This window comes from Ranitomeya variabilis, chromosome 1 (genome assembly GCF_051348905.1).
Source record: "Ranitomeya variabilis isolate aRanVar5 chromosome 1, aRanVar5.hap1, whole genome shotgun sequence".
Lineage (NCBI taxonomy): Eukaryota > Metazoa > Chordata > Amphibia > Anura > Dendrobatidae > Ranitomeya > Ranitomeya variabilis.
The window spans coordinates 222,072,753-222,095,000 of NC_135232.1; the positions used below are offsets into that span (position 1 = coordinate 222,072,753).

Here is a 22,248-nt window from a genome sequence, read left to right on the forward strand (position 1 = left end):
AATAGGAATGGTCAGATTCATTGCAAACGAAATAAGTGTATCTCTGACGTCTACTCTTGTATCCAAATAACCATTAGCAAAAGATTGTTCATTTGTTTGTTTTTTTTTTTGTTTAACCTGTTTGACCCCGTTTATACTAACCCGTTTCTTAACGGCAGGATCCATATTCTTTTCAAGTGGTCTTTTCCGCTTAAAAACGACATCTTCCGGTTTACGTTTTACAATGCCTTCCAGAATTTTCTTTTTTGGTGGCTCCTCCGGGTTCTGCCAGGGGGTCTCTTCCCATTCTTTCTTTTTCACCAGTTCTGTTAGTTCTTTATTATCTCTGTTCATCTTTTGCTCCTTTAGCAGAGACCCAGGCAGGTTGGAGGCGTATTTGAATCCTGGACCTCTTTTTTGCTTGTAGGCCAAAAAAGTGAGAAAACACAAACGACTTTATATCTTATGCTTAAAAATGTGACTCCACTTTTGAGCTATACTGATCTATTGTAATAAAGTGAGAAGAACCGACCAGGCAGCTAGTGAAACTACAAAATGAAAAAACCTTGCACTCAACTTATAAATGCTCAAGTGAGCACTGGTGCACACAGCGTCTGAGGTAGAACATAGGAAGAGACCAGACCTTCCAGACCTTCTGGTGTCCGTTAGTATGCAGAGATGTGCCCAGTTAGACGCGGTATCCACCGGTCTCTTCCTATGTTCTACCTCAGACGCTGTGTGCACCAGTGCCCAGAAACACGCTGATAGCGTGCACCCACTATCTATATATCAGTACGTAACTGATGAAGGTCCTGTATGTTTGGACCGAAACGTTTTGTGGAGTACTACATTAAAATATCTCACTTGAGCATTTATAAGTTGAGTGCAAGGTTTTTTCATTTTGTATACTGTATGGTGTGGGAGCCTACCATTGCACCCTCTCTAGGTAGTGCACACGTACTTTTTTTGCAGTGAAACTCCAAATCTTTGCCAGTTTTCCTTTCTTTCTGGCTATAGACAAGTTTTACTTACAGCCAATTCACATCCTAAATATTTTCAGTCAAATGTATTGTCATTTAAAGGGGTTGTCCAATTGTAGAGACAATTTTTTAAATTTGTTATAATGAAGCTAAACTGTGACTTTATCACAACTTCTGCATAGAGTTAGCGATGTTCACAATGCTGAGCCCTGAATAACTCCATCGCCATCACTGAACAGCAGCTTTCTGTTTATGCAGACAGTACAGAAAGCTGTCAATCAGTGATGGGGAGGGTGTCACACAGAGCAGTTCACAAGGAGGCACCAAACACCTAGTCCTGTAGTTACAATCTCCTGCTGATAAAACTCTAATTTTATTGAAACAGCACCACACAGCTTAATAAATAACACACTGTTGAAATCAGTCTCAGCCCCTACATCATGCTGCTCTTAGGCTGGTTTCACACTTGCGTAGGGCAGAGCTGCGGAGGGCTGCATAGTTCCTCCGTGAAGCCCCGCCCACTGCCGCACCTCTTCCATTCAGCTCCGCCTACGTCTGCATGCGTCCTGCGTACCTATCTTTAACATAGGGTATGCAGGCCATGCAGATGCATCCTCATGCATCGATTTGACGCTGCACCGACCACAACAAAATGCAACATGCTGAGTTCGACGCAGCGCCAAAGCGACGCATGCGCATACATCCACATAGCCTGCATACCCAATGTTAAAGATAGGTATGCAGGATGCATGCAGACGTAGGCGGAGCTGAAGTAAGAGGCGCGGCAGTGGGCAGGGCTTAACAGAGGAAGTACGCAGCCCTCCGCAGCTCTGCCCAACGTAAATGTGAAACCAGCCTGAGATTACATAAAAGTCTGCTGACAGATTAACTTTAATTTACTCTGCAGCCAACAATAATAGACAATACAACACAAACTATAGAAGGCAAATTGCAAAATATTCAATGAAACCCAACTGCAAAAATGATTTTTAGCCCCAAATACATGAACTTAAAGGGAACCAGTTACACGAAAAAAATGTTATTAACCTGCAGATATGGGGTTAATCTGCAGGTTAATAGCGTTGTGAACCTGCAGTGTGCCAGAACTTAGGCTATGTGCACACTTTGCGGATTTTGCTTCGGATCCGCAGCGGATTTGACCGCTGCGGATCCGCAGCAGTTTCCCATGAGTTTACAGTACAATGTAAACCTATAGGAAACAAAAAACGCTGTGCACATGCTGCGGAAAAAAACGCGCGGATTACATTCCGCAGCATGTCACTTCTTTTCTGCGGATTTTCACCTGCTCCAATAGGAAAATGCAGATGAAAAACCGCAGAAGAATCCGCAGTAAAAACCGAGATAAATCCGCAGTAAAAACCGCAACGGGTTTTCACTGCAGATTTTGGAATTCCGCTGCGGAAAAATCCGCAGTGGAATCTGCAAAGTGTGCACATAGCCTTGGACTCACACTGCCGAGAGGAATTTCACTTTATTCCCCCAACAGCGTTCCAGTTTAAGTCACAGGGGCGGCGGTGGTTCAGTCGTCGGCGGCAGTAACTGTGCCCCCAGCACTGACTGACAGCAGCATTAGAGCGCACTGTCAGTCAGTGCCAAAGGCGCAGTTACAGCTCTCTATACACTGAGCAGTGATTGAACCAGAGCCGCCTCTGTGACTGAAACCGGAACGCTGCCAGGGTGAATAAAGTTTATTTCCCTCTGGCAGCGGGGGTCTAAAAGCCAGCGATGGACAGGTTCATAATGCTTATAACCTGCAGATTAACCCCATTATCTGCAGGTTAATAGAGTTTTTCTCCAGGTGACATGGTCCTTAAACATGCAAAAATAAAAAAATAAAAAACGTTAAAAAGGTTTACTATATACAATTTACTATACAATTAGTCAGCGCAGCAGTCAAGAATGACATTTATAGGATTATGATCAATTGTACTTAAACTCAGTATCAGTCAGTTAAAGCAGACACATACAACACTACATCTGGTAAATCTTTAAGAGAACCTGTCACCAGGCCAAAGGTGGCCAGCTTTTGCTCTTATTTTATCCCTGCTGCTCCCACAAGTATTCAAGTTATATTTGATTAATCCCCCAGGTGGTTCCTGAGATATGGGTCTTTTTCTATAGTGGCGTGGCTCATAGCATTCTGTGGGGTGTGTTTAGTGTGCTCTGCCGTCACCCCATAAACAACACCCCTTTAATAAATACTATAAAAATCAACACTAAATAAAAAGGCCCATAACTCTGGAACAGTATGTTGGATTTAAACAAGGAAAGAAAATACCATACACAAGAGCAGCAGGAATAAAATAAGAGCAAAACTGACCAGCTTTGACCATGTGACAGTTCCTCTTTAAAATGTAATTAAAATAGCTCCAAGGTATTGCTAAAATTAAAATAGCCATTGGCTACTGAAATTTCATCTAAATGGGTATTTTTCAGTTAACCGCTAGGATATCACTTTATAATCACTGAGTTCAATCTCTGGATTGCCCATCAATCCTGAGAATAAAGGAGCCACAACACTGTTGTAGAAATCCATCTTTTACTGGTTTTTCCTGCTCAACAACTGCCATGCAGCGAAGCACAGAGCGTCCAAACCCACAGCTCCTGAGTAGTGCCCAATCTCAGCTCCCATTAACTTCACTAAGTTTTCAGCCACCAATGACAAGAGTTTTAGGCTGCCGTCACACTATCAGTATTTGGTCAATATTTTCCATCAGTATTTGTAATCCAAAACCAGGAGTGGGTGATAAATGCAGAAGTGGTGCATATGTTTCTATTATACTTTTCCTCTAATTGTTCCACTCCTACTGATGTAAAATACTGACCAAATACTGCTAGTGTGACGGCAGCCTTAAAAAAAAGCACAGACTGGAGGAGTACCAGGTGTTTCCCTTCTCCCCATTTTCCCACTATCCAAATATTAATTATCTATTCTATGGATAGGGCCACCAATATCTAATTAATTCATAAGCCCTTTAATAAAAATGCAGCATTGAATGTGGTAGTTGTCCTAAGTATTTCAAACAGCATAAAAAAATCCACTAAAGCATCAAATTAAGTGAGTAAGGCTAAAATCCTGTTTAAATAATTATGGTTTTAAAGTTTTTTCCCCCCACTGATAATCCAACCATAACCTCATTTAAAACTGATTGTTATTAATTAGAATATGGTTTTGTTTAGTTTTAAATTTTTCTTTATCTTAAAAATATACATTAAACTAGTTGGCCCATGCGAAATTTTCGCACATCGGCTGTCGGGGGCGCAGGCAATTTCAGGAAAATCAAGCTGGTCAAATGTAAATGTATTTAATGAAATGATGAACACAGAGAGGTATGTGTCTATATATTTGTGTATGTATGTATGTATGTATGTATGTATGTATGTATGTATGTATGTATGTGTATATATATGTATATATATATATATATATGTGTATGTATGTATATATATATATGTATATATATATATATGTATATATATATATATGTATATATATATATATGTATATATATATATATATATATATATATATATATATATATATATATATATATATATATATATATATATATATATACACACACACATATACACACACACTGTATATATGTTTTCACAAATAATTGAGCCCATGGATCCATTATATGTCCATTTTGCAAGCCGGCAAGAGAATCTCGCTGTACGGATGCCATACGGATGTCACACAGATGCTTACATACAAGAAAATCACATCCTTTCACTGCACACAGATGACATACGGATCACTGTTCAGGGACCATTTCTGCGATTCTCGTCCGTGTAAAACGGACCGATTTTTACAACCCCTGGCAAAAATTATGGAATCACCGACCTTGGAGGATGTTCATTCAATTGTTTAATTTTGTAGAAAAAAAAAGTAGATCACAGACATGGCACAAAACTAAAGTCATTTCTAGTGATGAGCGAATATACTCGTTACTCGAGATTTCCCTAGCACGCTCGGGTGTCCTCCGAGTATTTTTTAGTGCTTTGAGATTTAGTTTTTATTGCCGCAGCTGAATGATTTACATCTGTTAGCCAACATAAGTACATGTGGGGAATCCCTAGCAACCAGGCAACCCCCACATTTACTTATGCTGGCTAACAGATGTAAATCATTCAACTGCGGCAATAAAAACTAAAATCTCCAAGCACTAAAAAATACTCGGAGGACACCAGAGCGTGCTCGGGAAATCTCGAGTAACAAGTATATTCACTCATCACTAGTCATTTCAAATGGCAATTTTCTGGCTTTAAGAAACACTAAAAGAGATCAAGAATAAAAAATGTGGTAGACAGTTACTTTTTTTTAACCAAGCATAGGGAAAAAAAATTATGGAATCACCCTGTAAATTTTCATACCCAAAAATAACACCTGCATCAAATTAGATCTGCTCGTTAGTCTGCATCTAAAAAAGAGTGATCACACCTTGGAGAGTTGTTGCACCAAGTGGACTGACATGAATCATGGCTCCAACACGAGAGATGTCAATTTAAACAAAGGAGAGGATTATCAAACTCTTAAAAGAGGGTAAATCACGCAATGTTGCAAAAGATGTTGGTTGCTCACAGTCGGCTGTGTCTAAAATCTGGACCAAACACAAACAACATGTGAAGGCTGTTAAAGGCAAACATACTGGTAGTCCAATATAAGAAACCAAATGGGCGCACGTACAGCCAGATCTTCCTGATACACTCTGCTTGATCTCTGAAGCGTGTAAACCGCCACTACGGACTAAGGTGCTATCTCAGAAAAAACAGTGTCCATAAATGCAAAAAGAAAAGAGAGAGAAGCACTCACCGTCCGTGCAAGAATCCTTTATTTGTGTGGCATTACATAAAATAGCGAAGTATGGCAGGGAGAAGTTGTGGAAGAGGACGACGGCCGTTTCGCGCTCCTGCGCTTCTACGGGTCCGATGATCGGATGATCGGACCCGTAGAAGCGCAGGAGCGCGAAACGGCCGTCGTCCTCTTCCACAACTTCTCCCTGCCATACTTCGCTATTTTATGTAATGCCACACAAATAAAGGATTCTTGCACGGACGGTGAGTGCTTCTCTCTCTTTTCTTTTTGCATTTATAAACATACTGGTAGACCTAGGAAGATATCAAAGCGTCAAGACCAGAAACTTAAAGCAATACCGTATTTTTTGGCATATAAGACGCACTTTTTCCCCCCCAAAAAAGGGGGGAAAATGGGGGGTGCGTCTTATATGCGCAATGCAGGCTTACCGTGGACCGTGGCGGCAGAGGTGCGGCGGTGGAGATGAGGAGGCGCAGTGAGCGGGGTCCCTTTCCCCGGTGAGTTGATGCTGCAGCCCCGGTAATGCACAGAGCCGGGTGAATCCTGTTGTTATCGGTGCGCGCGGCCATCTTCCTGAGGCCGCGCGTTCGCAGATGGAGCTCTAGTGCCCGGGGCTTTAGGAAAATGGCCGCGAGATGCCGCGCGTGCGCAGATGGGGATCGCGGCGGCCATTTTCCTGAAGCCCCGGGCACTAGAGCTCCATCTGCGAACGCGCGGCCTCAGGAAGATGGCCGCGCCCACCGATATCAACAGGATTCACCCGGCTCTGTGCATTACCGGGGCTGCAGCATCAACTCACCGGGGAAAGGGACCCCGCTCACTGCGCCTCCTCATCTCCACCGCCACGGTCCACGGTAAGCATTACCGGCTGCTGCATCACCTCACCGGGACTTTGGACTCTGTATCCTGTATCCTTTTGCTTCCCAGGATGGGTGCAGCAAGGTTCAGGAAGGATCTCGTGGGCACATGGACTGGAGATGATGGAGGTAGTGGTGTACATTGTGAAGCGAGTATTCCACAGGCGCTCATATGTCTGAGTCCTTGCCGCTTCCCGGCGCTCAGACATCTGAGCTCCTGTGGAATACTCGCTTCACAATGTACACCACTACCTCCATCATCTCCAGTCCATGTGTCCACGAGATCCTTCCATCACCTCACCGGGGAAAGGGACCCCTCTCACGCCATACCTCTCACTGTGCTTCCTCATCCCAGCACCTCTGTCGGTAACCACTGCTGCCACCCTCCCATGGACACCAGGCCGTGGCGTCGCCCACCTAAGCAGGAAGGGACCCTGCTCAGGTGCACGCCGTACCGCATCACCCCACCTCTGCCGCCACCATGCCTCCTGTGACCCTGCTCTGCCACCACCAGCCCTCAGGTAAGATACTGTAAATTCGGACAATAAGACGGACCCCCATCTTATAAAAAATCTTTTTTTCTGCAATTTTCACCCCAAATTTGGGGTGCGTCTTATGGTCCGGTGCGTCTTATATGCCGCGAAATACGGTATGTCTCCAAAACAGGAAATGCACAACAAAACAAATGAGGAACGAATGGGTGGAAACTGGAGTCAATGTCTGTGACTGAACAGTAAGAATCCGCCTAAAGGTAATGGGATTTACATACAGAAAAGCTAAACGGAAGCCATCATTAACACCTAAACAGAAAGAAAACAAAGTTACAATGGGCTAAGGAAAAGCAATCGTGGACTGTGGATGACTGGATGAAAGTCATATTCCGTGATGAATCGCGAATCTGCATTGGGCAAGGTGATGATGCTGGAACTTTTGTTTGGTGCCGTTCCAATGAGATTTATAAAGATGACTGCCTGACGAGAACATGCAAATTTCCACAGTTATTGATGATATGGGGCTGCATGTCAGGTAAAGGCACTGGGGAGATGGCTGTCATTTCATCTTCAAAAAATGCACAAGTTTATGCTGGTATTTTGGACACTTTTCTTATCCCATCAATTGAAAGGATGTTAGGGGATGATGAAATCATTTTTCATGATGATAAGGCATCCTGCCAGAGCAAAAACTGTGAAAACATTCCTTGAAAAAAGACACATAAGGTCAATGTCATGGCCTGCAAATAGTCCGGATCTCAATCCAATTGAAAATCTTTTGGTGGAAGTTGAAGAAAATGGTCCATGACAAGGCTCCAACCTGCAAAGCTGATCTGGCAACAGCAATCAGAGAAAGTTGGAGCCAGACTGATGAAGAGTACACGTTTGACACTCATTAAGTCCATGCTTCCGAGACTTCAAGCTGTTATAAAAGCCAGAGGTGGTGCAACAAAATACTAGTGATGTTTTGGAGTGTTATTTGTTTGTCTGTTTTTCACAATTCCATTAATTTTTCCTCAGAATTGAGTGATTCCATAATTTTTTCCCTATGCTTGGTTAAAAAAAGTACCCATTACTGACTACCACGTTTTTTGTTCTTAATTTCTTTTAGTGTTTCTTAAAGCCAGAAAGTTGCTATTTGAAATGACTTCAGTTTTGCGCCATGAGCCAACATCCCCCAAGGCCGGTGATTCTATAATGTTTGCCAGGGGTTGTATACGTTGTGTGTGACTAGAGCCTAAAGGAGATCCCCCATCATCAAATATAATGGTATTTTACTTACTGATCAGAAGGGGTCTGATTGTCAGGACCTTGCAAAAGAACAGGGGCAGCAGCATTTTGTTCCCCTCCACAACAGCACTGCCATCTATCTGCAGTGTAGGGAAGTGCAACACAGCCCTATGAATGTGAATGGAGCAGCTCCCTGTACAGCAGTGCCACTCTGAAAGTAAAAATGATGAAGGAGAATTGACCCCATAACTGAGCGTATTTACACCATTGTATAATAATTTGGAATATCCCCTTAAAATTAAGTATTATCTGCAGATTATTTTACCTTTTTTTCCCTAAGGTTGAATTTTTTTTGTGTCAATTTTTGCAAGGTTGTTTCTACCAATCTCTCCCATAGGGAAACAATGTACAGTCTAAGTTATGTCAAAGCGGCAGTTTCTTTACTTGGAATCAGAGGTGAGTCCAGGTCACCAATAGGCTGCAACCTTAGAAGGAAGATAGACTTTTCAATGACTGTCCTATAATACTGAAAATCTGATGGTTCAGAACCTGTCTGTTCTCTTTTATACTGCATTCATTTATATCTTCAGTTTTAAAGCTGAAGTTTTAAACACGTAAAGTTTTACTTTTATTCTACTTCCACATATGTAGCAAATATTTTATATGTACCTGCCTGAAACTGGCTGGGCAAGGAGTTCGGCAAGCTGGAAAGCCCCCAAGGCAAATGTTAGGATTTATTTCAGCTTTGTGGTATTGTGCTTTGGGGTAGTGTGGTGCCACCTGCAGGTCATTTTTCCTTACTGTAGTTTTATGAAAATTAATGTTTAAAATGTATTTTGTGATAACATCGTGGATGTGTGGTTTGATTGGCTATTTTCTTGCTGGAGGGGGCAAGTTTACCTTTCAAATGGTGTATCATTTGTGTGTGTGGGTGCAGTATGAGCGGAGATACAAAGTAATCACCGAAAAAGAGTGTTTTGAAATAATATAGAAGGATTATGGCACCAGGGTGACACGGAGTAAAATCATGGTAACACCAAGATACCATATTTCCTCATGGGAAAGGAAGTCACAGGTAGGTAGCAATCTTTAAAACTGTGAAAGATTCCGTTGTCTTTAGAGGGATTAAAAATTATGTTTCTTCATTAGAGCGAATGAAACCATTAAAAAATGGCACCTTGCGCTTATCTTTTGATTTTTGTTTTAAAGTCCATCCAGTATGCATAGTGCTAGTGGTTACATATGCTCCGTAACCTTCACCAAACTCTAGGAACAAGGGAGGACGAATGATTTCTGCTGTTGTGCAGGCGAAACAATACGCATCAGTGCACTAGCAGAAGCTTCTTCTCACCTGCACGGAACACTTAGCACCTTATGGTAGGAAATCAGAAGAAAGGGGGGCACTAACTATTAACATCCAGACACATTTGTTTTTACATTCAAAAAGTAGTAAATGTATAGATTGGGCGTGGTTCAGATTCATACAGTACATTCTGTTACATGGATACACCGGAATTACAAAAAACTATATTCTGACGCATGTTGGAGCGTATCCATAAGGCTATGTTCACACGTTCAGGATTTCCATCCTTTTTTTTTCCTGACTGAATCTGCAGGTCTCTGCAGAAAACGCAGGTGCGTTTTTGGTGCGTTTTTGGTGCGTTTTTTGGTGCGTTTTTTAGTGCGGTTTTTTGTGCGTTTTTTTATGCAGTTTTCTCTGCAAATTGTCTGTGTTTGACACAAATAAAGCTTTAACTGCAGTGGGGGAAAAAAAAAAAGAAATGATGTCATTTCCTTGTCCAACCCTTTTCTTCTTCCATCCTCCATTTTGGGACTAAACACCAAAATGAGTGGACGTGTTTTGAATGACAGCGCTCCGCGTTTTGCGCCGCATGCGTCACTGCAGCGCACGCATCCGGGCGCAGAGGACGCAGCAAGTTGCATTTTTGCTGCGTCCAAAATCAATCCAAAAAAGGACGCATGCGGCGCAAAACGCAGCGTTGTGCATGCGTTTTGCTGCGTTTTACTTTGCGTTGTGTGTTGGGGCGCCGACGCTGCGGCGCACAACGCAAATGTGAACATAGCCTAAGTGCCACGTGCCACGTATTTCAGTGCCACGTGCCACGTATTTAAGTGCCACGTGCCACATATTTCAGTGCCACGTATTTCAGTGCCACGTGCCACGTATTTAAGTGCCACGTGCCACGTATTTAAGTGCCACGTGCCACGTATTTAAGTGCCACGTGCCACGTATCTCAGTGCCACGTGCCACGTATTTAAGTGCCACGTATTTAAGTGCCACGTGCCACATATTTCAGTGCCACGTATTTCAGTGCCACGTGCCACGTATTTCAGTGCCACGTGCCACGTATTTAAGTGCCACGTATTTAAGTGCCACGTATCTCAGTGCCACGTATTTAAGTGCCACGTGCCACGTATTTCAGTGCCACGTGCCACGTATTTCAGTGCCACGTGCCACGTATTTCAGTGCCACGTATTTAAGTGCCACGTGCCACGTATTTCAGTGCCACGTGCCACGTATTTAAGTGCCACGTGCCACGTATTTAAGTGCCACGTGCCACGTATCTCAGTGCCACGTGCCACGTATTTAAGTGCCACGTGCCACGTATTTAAGTGCCACGTGCCACGTATTTCAGTGCCACGTGCCACGTATTTAAGTGACACGTATCATGTATTTAAGTGACACGTATCACGTATAAGTGACACGTGTCACGTATTTAAGTGACACGTATCACGTATAAGTGACACGTGTCACGTATTTAAGTGCCACGTATTTAAGTGCCACGTATCCCACGAAGATTTTCCATGGAGAACAGACACATCCAGAGATATGTCTGCTCTCCACGGATGCAGCAACACACTGACAGGAGCCATAGTTCCTGTCGGTGTGTCACTGCGCATGCGCGAGCGAGTTTACCGGCGGTCATTGACCCCGGCACTCTCGCTTAACGGCAGTGCTGCGTGGGAAAGTTCAACGCAGCTGTACTGCTGTTAACCGAGACGCCGGAGTCATTGAGCTCCGGGACAGTACGCGATACACTGCTAGGAGCTTCGCTCCTGGCAGTGTATCGCCGGAGAGCAGCCGATCGGCGTGGGACACTCGTTTTATGGATTCTGCGGACAGGGAGTATGGATTTGCTTTATTATTTTGCGATTTTTTCCTGGAGGATCGAGGGCTTCGCCTACAAGTGTGCTGTTGGTGAGTATACACTCTATGTTATGTGTTGTATGTACTGTACTGTGTGTCATGTATGTGTATTGTGTGTAGGTGTTTGGTGTAACTTTACCATTGTGCTAAGTCGCCGGACACAGGGACAACTCTCCCATCCTAATACCGGATGGGAGTAGTAGTCCATACGGCGACTTAGCACAATGGAGGCACTAGCGTCGCATGGGGACACACACGCACACACACACACACACACACACACACACACACACACACACACACACACACAGACACACACACACAGACACACATACCAAATCAATCAAACGGCCGACACGATCCCCATGCGCCGGTATGCCTCCATGTCTCTCCGCCCACGCACTTCCGGCCCCGCACTTCCGCCGGCTTCCCCGCACTTCCGGCTGCAGCGGTTCTGCACAACAAACCGCAGTAAAACCCGCAGATATATTTTTGATCTGCGGGTTTTACTGCGATTTTGACCTCACAATGGAGGTCTATGGGTGCAGAACCGCTGCGGTTCAGGACGAAGAATTGACATGCTCCTTCTTTTTTCCGGGAGCTATTCCGCACGGCTTTTTTTTTTAAATTTCCGGACCATGTGCACAGTGTGTCCTGTTTTCCATAGGGTACAGTGTACTGTACCCTGCATGGAAAACAGCTGCGGAACCGCAGCGGCAAAACCGCCGCGGTTCCGCGGTAAAAAACGCACTGTGTGAACATGGCCTAAGACTGAAATGGGCAAGACATATTTCAAACATTTTCTTTTCACTACATTTTGTCAGGTTTGCATTGTAGTACATTTTTGGGGGATGTAAAAAACAAACAAACAAACCAAGCACACACACCTTAATATACAAAATTATTTTTAGACGTGCCCCAAAACACATAAAAAGGTATCCGTTATTTCTCTCCATTATACTCAGGGGAACTTTGTTGAAACTTCAGTTTTTTTGGTACATGTCTAATGCATACTTCTACAAATGGGATAATCCACATCTGACTACCCTCTACAGTTTCTAGGAGGCGTACTTACAGAAGCCATGATGTGTGGCTCATTTACAGATATTTCAAACTCATGGCAGAGAAATCTGCATCATTATTAACAGCAGCATGGATTTCACACTTAAAATGGCGGTTAGCATGGATGCATTACAGCGCTGGGGTCCTGGGTTGAAGGTCAACCAATGACCATATCTGTGAGGAGTTTGCATGTTTTCTCAGTTTGGGAGAGTTTCCTCTGGGTACTCTGGTTTTCAAACACACTCCAAAGACAAAGAGACAGGGAATTTAGATTGTGAGCCCCGGAGTATACAGTGATTATTATGTCAGTAAAGTGTTGAGTAATATGATGGTGCTATATAAGGTAAGCAAAATAATTAAATCTATATGAAAGAAATCTTGGATATGGCAAGTTGGATTTGAACAAGCCCATTTCTTTGCTCTCATGGAAGATAAGCCGCTGCCAAAAGGTGTCTTCCTAGCCACTTAGCTAGGGTAAAAGTCCAGTCAGTTTTTCTTGAAATCTTCATGCATGTGTTATCTGCTGACCAAACAATTACTAGAAAACATTAACATGAAGCCTATAAATTAAATATCAAAGGAATTTGCTTGTAGTACTTCAGACAGCATTAAATCTCCAAGGAGTTCCTATATACTCACTTTCCCAGTCTTTCCTGCATGGTTACATTTTGGACATTCCCAGCAGTTTGGAAGTTCATCATTCACCACGCCATCAGATTCCTTAATCTGCACAGACATAAAAAGCACACATGCGGTTTATACGAGGTCATATTCCTCACTCCGTATTTCTGCAGTTAGGTGTCAAGAGAACGACCTGTTCTTTGCCAAAAGAGCAATCTGTATAGCACTCAAAATCAAAGCGGTTCAATGTTCTCAATATTTTTCTTTTATCATTTCATAGTTCAAATATTAAAGAACATAACTAATAGTTGTCATTGCATTCAAGCATAGTTACAAAGTTACAGATACCATGAGACATTTTAAAAGGCATCGATGTTGCATGTCTGTTAAGGTACCTTCACACAAAACGACTTTACAACGAGAACGACAGCGATCCGTGACGTTGCAGCGTCCTGGATAGCGATATCGTTGTGTTTGACACGCAGCAGCGATCAGGATCCTGCTGTGATATCGCTGGTCATTGAATAAAGTTCAGAACTTTATTTGGTCGTCAGATCGCCGTGTATCGTCAGGTTTGACACCAAAAGCAACGATACCAGCGATGTTTTACAATGGTAACCAGGGTAAATATCGGGTTACTAAGCGCAGGGCCGCGCTTAGTAACCCGATGTTTACCCTGGTTACCAGCGTAAAAGTAAAAAAACCAAACAGTACATACTCACCTGCGCGTCCCCTGCCGTCCGCTTCCTGCTCTGACTGAGCGCCGGCCCTAAAGTGAAAGTAAAAGCACAGCGGTGACGTCACCGCTCTGCTGTTAGGGCCGGCGCTCACACAGTACAGGAAGCGGACGCCGGGGGACGCGCAGGTGAGTATGTACTGTTTGTTATTTTTACTTTTACGCTGGTAACCAGGGTAAACATCGGGTTACTAAGCGCGGCCCTGCGCTTAGCAACCAGATGTTTACCCTGGTTACCCGGGGACCTCGGCATCGTTGGTCGCTGGAGAGCGGTCTGTGTGACAGCTCTCCAGCGACCAAACAGCGACGCTGCAGCGATCGGCATCATTGTCGCTATCGCTGCAGCGTCGCTTCGTGTGAAGGTACCTTTACTGACTGGCAATAAAGATTAGGTTAATGACATACATCAAAGCAATATAATTATCTCACTACAGGGGCGCTTACTGAGGGTTAGAAGATCAACATCTTATACTCGAGTATATACGGTAATCTATTAGCACAAGAGCGTGCTCGGATAACACCTTATCCCAGCACAATCCATCATCACTAATTAAAACCCCAAAATATTATACCACTGAAAATGTAACAACACTTTTAAAAATCAAGCTCCCATGATGAATATTAGGTGCATTTTGATACTGTGCATTTTTCTCTGCAGAAAAAAATGCAGCATTTTACAGTTTTATATTAGCAGCAGGAAAAATCATGGATTAGCCACATCTCTGAGTGTGCTGACTACTGTGGCTAGCTATGACACTAAATATAATATCACACCAATCTGACTTACCTTAAGGCAACCTGGGTGGATAATTTCATTACAGATTGAGCATTCCATCAGCATGACATTAAATTTTGCTTCTTGACCTTCCACACAGTCCTCCTTCCCCGCTTCTCCACACACCAAACAAACGGCAGTATGAGGCAAAACAGGCTGATGGAAAACCAAATGCAAAGCATGAAACTACAGTTCATTTGGAGGGATGTATGTGGCAAATACAAACATAACTTAAAAAAAACATTTAGCCATTCTCTTATTGTGATGTACAAAGCTGCCATTTTACCAGATGAACCGTTTGTTTTTTTTGCAGAACCCAAGATATTCTAAAGGAGCTTTTAGTGAGTGAAATTTCTCCACCCCTAAAACAACTATGTTACGAAAGATAAAAGCAATAAAATAATTAAAGTGATGGCTGTGTGATGCAGTGTATGCCATGATATTAATGAACTGACCCCTTGCACATCATGAGAAATACGCTCTCCTGTGTGTCTACTTTAACCCCTTCATGACCCAGCCTATTTTGGCCTTAATGACCTTGCCGTTTTTTGAAATTCTGACCAGTGTCCCTTTATGAGGTAATAACTCAGGAACGCTTCAACGGATCCTAGCGATTCTGAGATTGTTTTTTCGTGACATATTGGGCTTCATGTTAGTGGTAAATTTAGGTCGATAATTTCTGAGTTTATTTGTGAAAAAAACGGAAATTTGGCAAAAAATTTGAAAATTTCGCAATTTTCACATTTTGAATTTTTATTCTGTTAAACCAGAGAGTTATGTGACACAAAATAGTTAATAAATAACGTTTCCCACATGTCTACTTTACATCAGCACAATTTTGGAAACAATTTTTTTTTTTGCTAGGAAGTTATAAGGGTTAAAATTTGACCAGTGATTTCTCATTTTTACAACAAAATTTACAAAACCATTTTTTTTAGGGACCACCTCACATTTGAAGTCATTTTGAGGGTTCTATATGGCTGAAAATACCCAAAAGTGACACCATTCTAAAAACTGCACCCCTCAAGGTGCTCAAAACCACATTCAAGAAGTTTATTAACCCTTCAGGTGTTTCACAGCAGCAGAAGCAACATGGAAGTAAAAAATGAACATTTAACTTTTTAGTCACAAAAATGATCTTTTAGCAACAATTTTTTTATTTTCCCAGCGGTAAAAGGAGAAACTGGACCACGAACGTTGTTGTCCAATTTGTCCTGAGTACGCTGATACCTCATATGTGGGGGTAAACCACTGTTTGGGCGCACGGCAGGGCTTGGAAGGGAAGGAGCGCCATTTGACTTTTTGAATGAAAAATTGGCTCCAATCTTTAGCGGACACCATGTCATGTTTGGAGAGCCCCCGTGTGCCTAAACATTGGAGCTCCCCCACAAGTGACCCCATTTTGGAAACTAGACCCCCCAAGGAACTTATCTAGAAGCATAGTGAGCACTTTAAACCCCCAGGTGCTTCACAAATTGATCCGTAAAAATGAAAAAGTACTTTTTTTTCACAAAAAAATTATTTTAGCCTCAATTTTTTCATTTTCACATGGGCAACAGGATAAAATGGATCCTAAATTTTGTTGGGCAATTTCTCCTGAGTACACAAATACCTCACATGTGGGGGTAAACCACTGTTTGGGCACATGGTAAGGCTCGGAAGGGAAGGAGCGCCATTTGACTTTTTGAATGAAAAATTATCTCCATCGTTAGCGGACACCATGTCGCGTTTGGAAAGCCCCTGTGTGCCTAAACATTGGAGCTCCTCCACAAGTGACCCCATTTTGGAAACTAGACCCCCCAAGGAACTCATCTAGAGGCATAGTGAGCACTTTAAACCCCCAGGTGCTTCACAAATTGATCCGCAAAAATGAAAAAGTACTTTTTTTTCACACAAAATTTCTTTTAGCCTCAATTCTTTTATTTTCACATGGGCAACAGGATAAAATGGATCCTAAAATTTGTTGGGCAATTTCTCCTGAGTATGCCGATACCTCATATGTGGGGGTAAACCACTGTTTGGGTGCATGGCAAGGCTCGGAAGGGGAGGCGTGCCATTTGACTTTTTGAATGGAAAATTAGCTCCAATCGTTAGCGGACACCATGTCGCGTTTGGAGAGCCCCTGTGTGCCTAAACATTGGAGCTCCCCTACAAGTGACCCCATTTTGGAAACTAGACCCCCCAAGGAACTTATCTAGATGCATAGTGAGCACTTAGAACCCCCAGGTGCTTCACAGAAGTTTATAACGCAGAGCCGTGAAAATAAAAAAATAATTTTTCTTTCCTCAAAAATGATTTTTAGCCCAGAATTTTTTATTTTCCCAAGGGTAATAGGAGAAATTGGACCCCAAATTTTGTTGTCCAGTTTGTCCTGAGTACGGTGATACCCCATATGTGGGGGTAAACCACTGTTTGGGCGCACGGCAGGGCTCGGAAGGGAAGGCACGCCATTTGGCTTTTTGAATGGAAAATTAGCTCCAATCATTAGCGGACACCATGTCGCGTTTGGAGAGCCCCTGTGTGCCTAAACATTGGAGCTCCCGCACAAGTGACCCCATTTTGGAAACTAAACCTCCCAAGGAACTAATCTAGATGTGTGGTGAGCACTTTGAACCCCCAAGTGCTTCACAGAAGTTTATAACGCAGAGCCGTGAAAATAAAAAATGTGTTTCCTTTCCTCAAAAATATTTTTTAGCCCAGAATTTTTTTATTTTTGCAAGAGTAACAGGAGAAATTGGACCCCAAAAGTTGTTGACCAGTTTCTCCTGAGTACGCTGATACCCCATATGTGGGGGTAAACCACTGTTTTGGCACACGTCGGGGTTCGGAAGGGAAGTAGTGACGTTTTGAAATGCAGACTTTGATGGAATGCTCTGCGGGCATCAGGTTGCGTTTGCAGAGCCCCTGATGTGCCTAAACAGTAGGAACTCCCCACAAGTGACTCCATTTTGGAAACTAGACCCCCAAGGGAACTTATCTAGATGTGTGGTGAGCACTTTGAACCCCCAAATGCTTCACAGAAGTTTATAACGCAGAGCCGTGAAAATAATAAATGTGTTTCCTTTCCTCAAAAATATTTTTTTAGCCCAGAATTTTTTATTTTTGCAAGACTAACAGGAGAAATTGGACCCCAAAAGTTGTTGTCCAGTTTCTCCTGAGTACGCTGATACCCCATATGTGGGGGTAAACCACTGTTTGGGCACATGCCGGGGCTCGGAAGGGAAGTAGTGACGTTTTGGAATGCAGACTTTGATGGAATGGTCTGCGGGCATCATGTTACGTTTGCAGAGCCCCTGATATGCCTAAACAGTAGAAACCCCCCACAAGTGACCCCATTTTGGAAACTAGACGCCCCAAGGAACTTATCTAGATGTGTGGTGAGCACGTTCAACCCCCAAGTGCTTCACAGAAGTTTACAACGCAGAGCCGTGAAAATAAAAAATCATTTTTCTTTCCTCAAAAAAGATGTTTTAGCAAGCAATTTTTTATTTTCACAAGGGTAACAGGAGAATTTGGACCCCAATATTTGTTGCCCAGTTTGTTGTGAGTATGCTGATACCCCATATGTGGGGGTAAACCACTGTTTGGGCGCACGTCAGGGCTCGGAAGGGAAGTAGTGACATTTGAAATGCAGACTTTGATGGAATGGTCTGCGGGCGTCACATTGCATTTGCAGAGCCCCTGATGTGCCTAAACAGTAGAAACACCCCACAAGTGACCCCATTTTGGAAACTAGACCCCCGAAGGAACTTATCTAGATGTGTGGTGAGCACGTTCAACCCCCAAGTGCTTCACAGAAGTTTACAACGCAGAGCCGTGAAAATAAAAAATCATTTTTCTTTCCTCAAAAAAGATGTTTTAGCAAGCAATTTTTTATTTTCACAAGGGTAACAGGAGAATTTGGACCCCAATATTTGTTGCCCAGTTTGTTGTGAGTATGCTGATACCCCATATGTGGGGGTAAACCACTGTTTGGGCGCACGTCAGGGCTCGGAAGGGAAGTAGTGACATTTGAAATGCAGACTTTGATGGAATGGTCTGCGGGCGTCACATTGCATTTGCAGAGCCCCTGATGTGCCTAAACAGTAGAAACACCCCACAAGTGACCCCATTTTGGAAACTAGACCCCCGTAGGAACTTATCTAGATGTGTGGTGAGCACTTTCAACCCCCAAGTGCTTCACAGAAGTTTATAACGCAGAGCCGTGAAAATAAAAAATAATTGTTCTTTCCTCAAAAATTATGTTTTAGCAAGTAATTTTTTATTTTTGCAAGGGTAACAGGAGAAATTGGACCCCAACAGTTGTTGCCCAGTTTGTCCTGAGTACGCTGGTACCCCAAATGTGGGGGTAAACCACTGTTTGGGCGCACGTCGGGGCTTGGAAGGGAGGGAGCACCATTTGACTTTTTGAATGCAAGATTGGCTGGAATCAATGGTGGCGCCATGTTGCGTTTGGAGACCCCTGATGTGCCTAAACAGTGGAAACCCCTCAATTCTAACTTCAACACTAACCCCAACACACCCCTAATCCTAATCCCAACTGTAGCCATAACCCTAATCACAAACCTAACCCCAACACACCCCTAACCACAACCCTAACCGCAACACACCCGTAACCCTAATTCCAACCCTAATCCTAACCCTAATCCCAACCGTAGCCCTAATCCCAACCCTAACCACAACTGTAACCCCAACACACCCCTAACCCTATCCGTAACCCTAACCACAAGCCTAATCTTAACCCTATTTCAAACCCTAGCCCTAATTCCAACCCTAACTCTAATTCCAACCCTAACCCTAAGGCTATGTGCCCACGTTGCGAATTCGTGTGAGATTTTTCCGCACGATTTTTGAAAAATCTGCAGGTAAAAGGCACTGCGTTTTACCTGCGGATTTACAGCAGATTTCCAGTGTTTTTTTGTGCGGATTTCACCTGCGGATTCCTATTGAGGAACAGGTGTAAAACGTTGCGGAATCCGCGCAAAGAATTGACATGCTGCGGAAAATACAACGCAGCGTTTCTGCACGGAATTTTCCGCACCATGGGCACAGCGGATTTGGTTTTCCTTAGGTGTACATGGTACTGTAAACCTGATGGAAAACTGCTTCGAATTCGCAGCGGCCAATCCGCTGCGGATCCGCGGCCAATCCGCTGCGGATCCGCGGCCAATCCGCTGCGGATCCGCGGCCAATCCGCTGCGGATCCGCTGCGAATCCGCTGCGGATCCGCTGCCAATCTGCTGCGGATCCGCTGCAGATCCGCGGCCCATCCGCTGCGGATCCGCTGCCAATCCGCTGCGGATCCGCTGCCGATCCGCTGCGGATCCGCTGCCGATCCGCTGCGGATCCGCGGCCGATCCGCTGCCAATCCGCTGCCGACCCGCTGCGGATCCGCGGCCGATCCGCTGCGGATCCGCTGCCGATCCGCTGCCGATCCGCTGCGGATCCGCGGCCGATCCGCTGCGGATCCGCTGCCGATCCGCTGCGGATCCGCTGCCGATCCGCGGCCCATCCGCTGCGGATCCGCTGCGGATCCGCTGCGGATCCGCTGCCGATCCGCTGCGGATCCGCGGCCGATCCGCTGCGGATCCGCGGCCGATCCGCTGCGGATCCGCGGCCGATCCGCTGCGGATCCGCGTCCGATCCGCTGCCGATCCGCTGCGGATCCGCGGCCGATCCGCTGCGGATCCACGGCCGATCCGCTGCGGATCCACGGCCGATCCGCTCTGTGTGCACATGCCATAACCCTACCCCTAATTACCCTACCCGTAACCCTAACCCTACCCCTAACCCTACCCCTAGTTCTAACCCTAGTTCTAATCCTAACCCTAGAGGAAAAAAAAAAAAAAATAAAATTCTTTATTTTATTATTGTCCCTATGGGGGTGATAAAGGGGGGGGGGGGTTATTTATTATTTTTTTATTTTGATCGCTGTGATAGAACCTACCACAGCGATCAAAATGTACCTGTAAGGAATCTGCCGACTGGCAGATTCGGCGGGCGCACTGAGCATGCGCCCGCCATTTTCCAACATGGCGGCGCCCAGCGAGGAGACGGACGGACACCGGGAGGATCGGTAAGTATGAAGGGGTGGTGGGGGGGGTGGATCGGAGCACGGGGGGGGGGAACGGAGCACAGGGGGGGTGGGTCTGGGCAAGGAGGGAGCGGACAGGAGGACGGGGGAGCCGGCAGGCGGACGGAGGGGACCGGACCCCATAACAGAGGACGGGGGGGGCGATCGGTGGGCGTGGGGGGGGGGTACTTCAGTATTTCCAGCCATGGCCGATGATATTGCAGCATCGGCCATGGCTGGATTGTAATATTTCACCATTTTTTTAGGTGAAATATTACAAATCGCTCTGATTGGCAGTTTCACTTTCAACAGCCAATCAGAGCGATCGTAGCCACGGGGGGGTGAAGCCACCCCCCCTGGGCTGAAGTACCACTCCCCCTCTCCCTGCAGATCGGGTAAAATAGGAGTTAACCCCTTCACCCGATCTGCAGGGACGCGATCATTCCATGACGCCACATAGGCGTCATGGGTCGGATTGGCACGGGTTTTCATGACGCCTACGTGGCGTCATGGGTCGGGAAGGGGTTAAAAGCACAGACCTGTACCTAGCTTTAATTACAAGAAACAGAAAAGAAAGAAAACTGAAATCTCCAAACGTAACGTTCACACAGGCGCATAAGCCGAGCTGTAGAACAGAATGACCGATAACTGTCCATCCTGAAATGGAGATCTTGGGTAATGCTTTGTTCATATCACGTAAGAGCCCACATTTGTTGTATATAATGGAGTCCATTTGACAAATGTGTAAATGTTGGTAAAACTGAAATTATTTGCTTTATGGTGTTGTAGGTAATATTTTAACCAGATTAAGGGGGGGAAAAAATAAACAAAATGAGAGCCAGGGGTGCACATAGCGCATTGTGCGGACTCATCTGCACAGCAGCACATAGGGGTAGGAGGCGTAGTCAAGCTCATGTTGCTCAGTCAGGACACTGATGTGTTCTTGTTGTTTCCTCTGTCTTTCTCTGACTGATGACAATGGGTGAAGGGCCCCCATCATCTTCGCTCATTAAATAACATATTATTAACTAGATATAAAGTCATTTGCTTGCTCGGCGTATGTTCTTCCCCAGGATTCAAACTCAGAGCCTCTAGCATGTTAGGCAGCAGCTTTAGCAGTAAGCCACGGGGAGAACTGCTAAGTATGCAAATTTGCTCTGCCTGAGGCTGGCGTCACAGGAGTGTGTGTGTGCTCGAGAAAGGCTCAGTGTGAGCCGAAACGTCGCACAGAGATGTGGGTTTGAATAAACTAGACACGTTTTCACTTTGAAAAGGATCTGGAGTGCTGCCTTCTTTTTTCTATTTTTCTATTTATAAGAGTCATTTTTTTCCTTCAAAAATATAATGAAAAATATTTCACATTTTTTTCAGACTCTTGACAAATTTCCACATTCAGTATGTGCACACTGTTAAGATTCCCATGTATTTCCAG

General features: G+C 44.4%; 1 protein-coding gene across 9 annotated transcripts in view; it reads right to left on the minus strand.

Moving 5' to 3' along the window:
- The window catches only part of KDM2B (lysine demethylase 2B), a 292,449-nt gene that overhangs the window by 30,482 nt on the left and 239,719 nt on the right, over positions 1-22,248 (minus strand). For 7 of the 9 annotated variants that reach the window (XM_077293056.1, XM_077293067.1, XM_077293075.1 and 4 more), the window contains 3 exons: positions 14,756-14,899; positions 13,250-13,337; positions 142-407 (listed from right to left, as the gene is read on the minus strand). In XM_077293056.1, the coding sequence (XP_077149171.1) occupies positions 142-407; positions 13,250-13,337; positions 14,756-14,899 (498 nt within the window). The remainder of the gene's footprint in view (positions 1-141; positions 408-13,249; positions 13,338-14,755; positions 14,900-22,248) is intronic. The other 2 variants (XM_077293070.1, XM_077293063.1) reach the window with 1 other exon arrangement.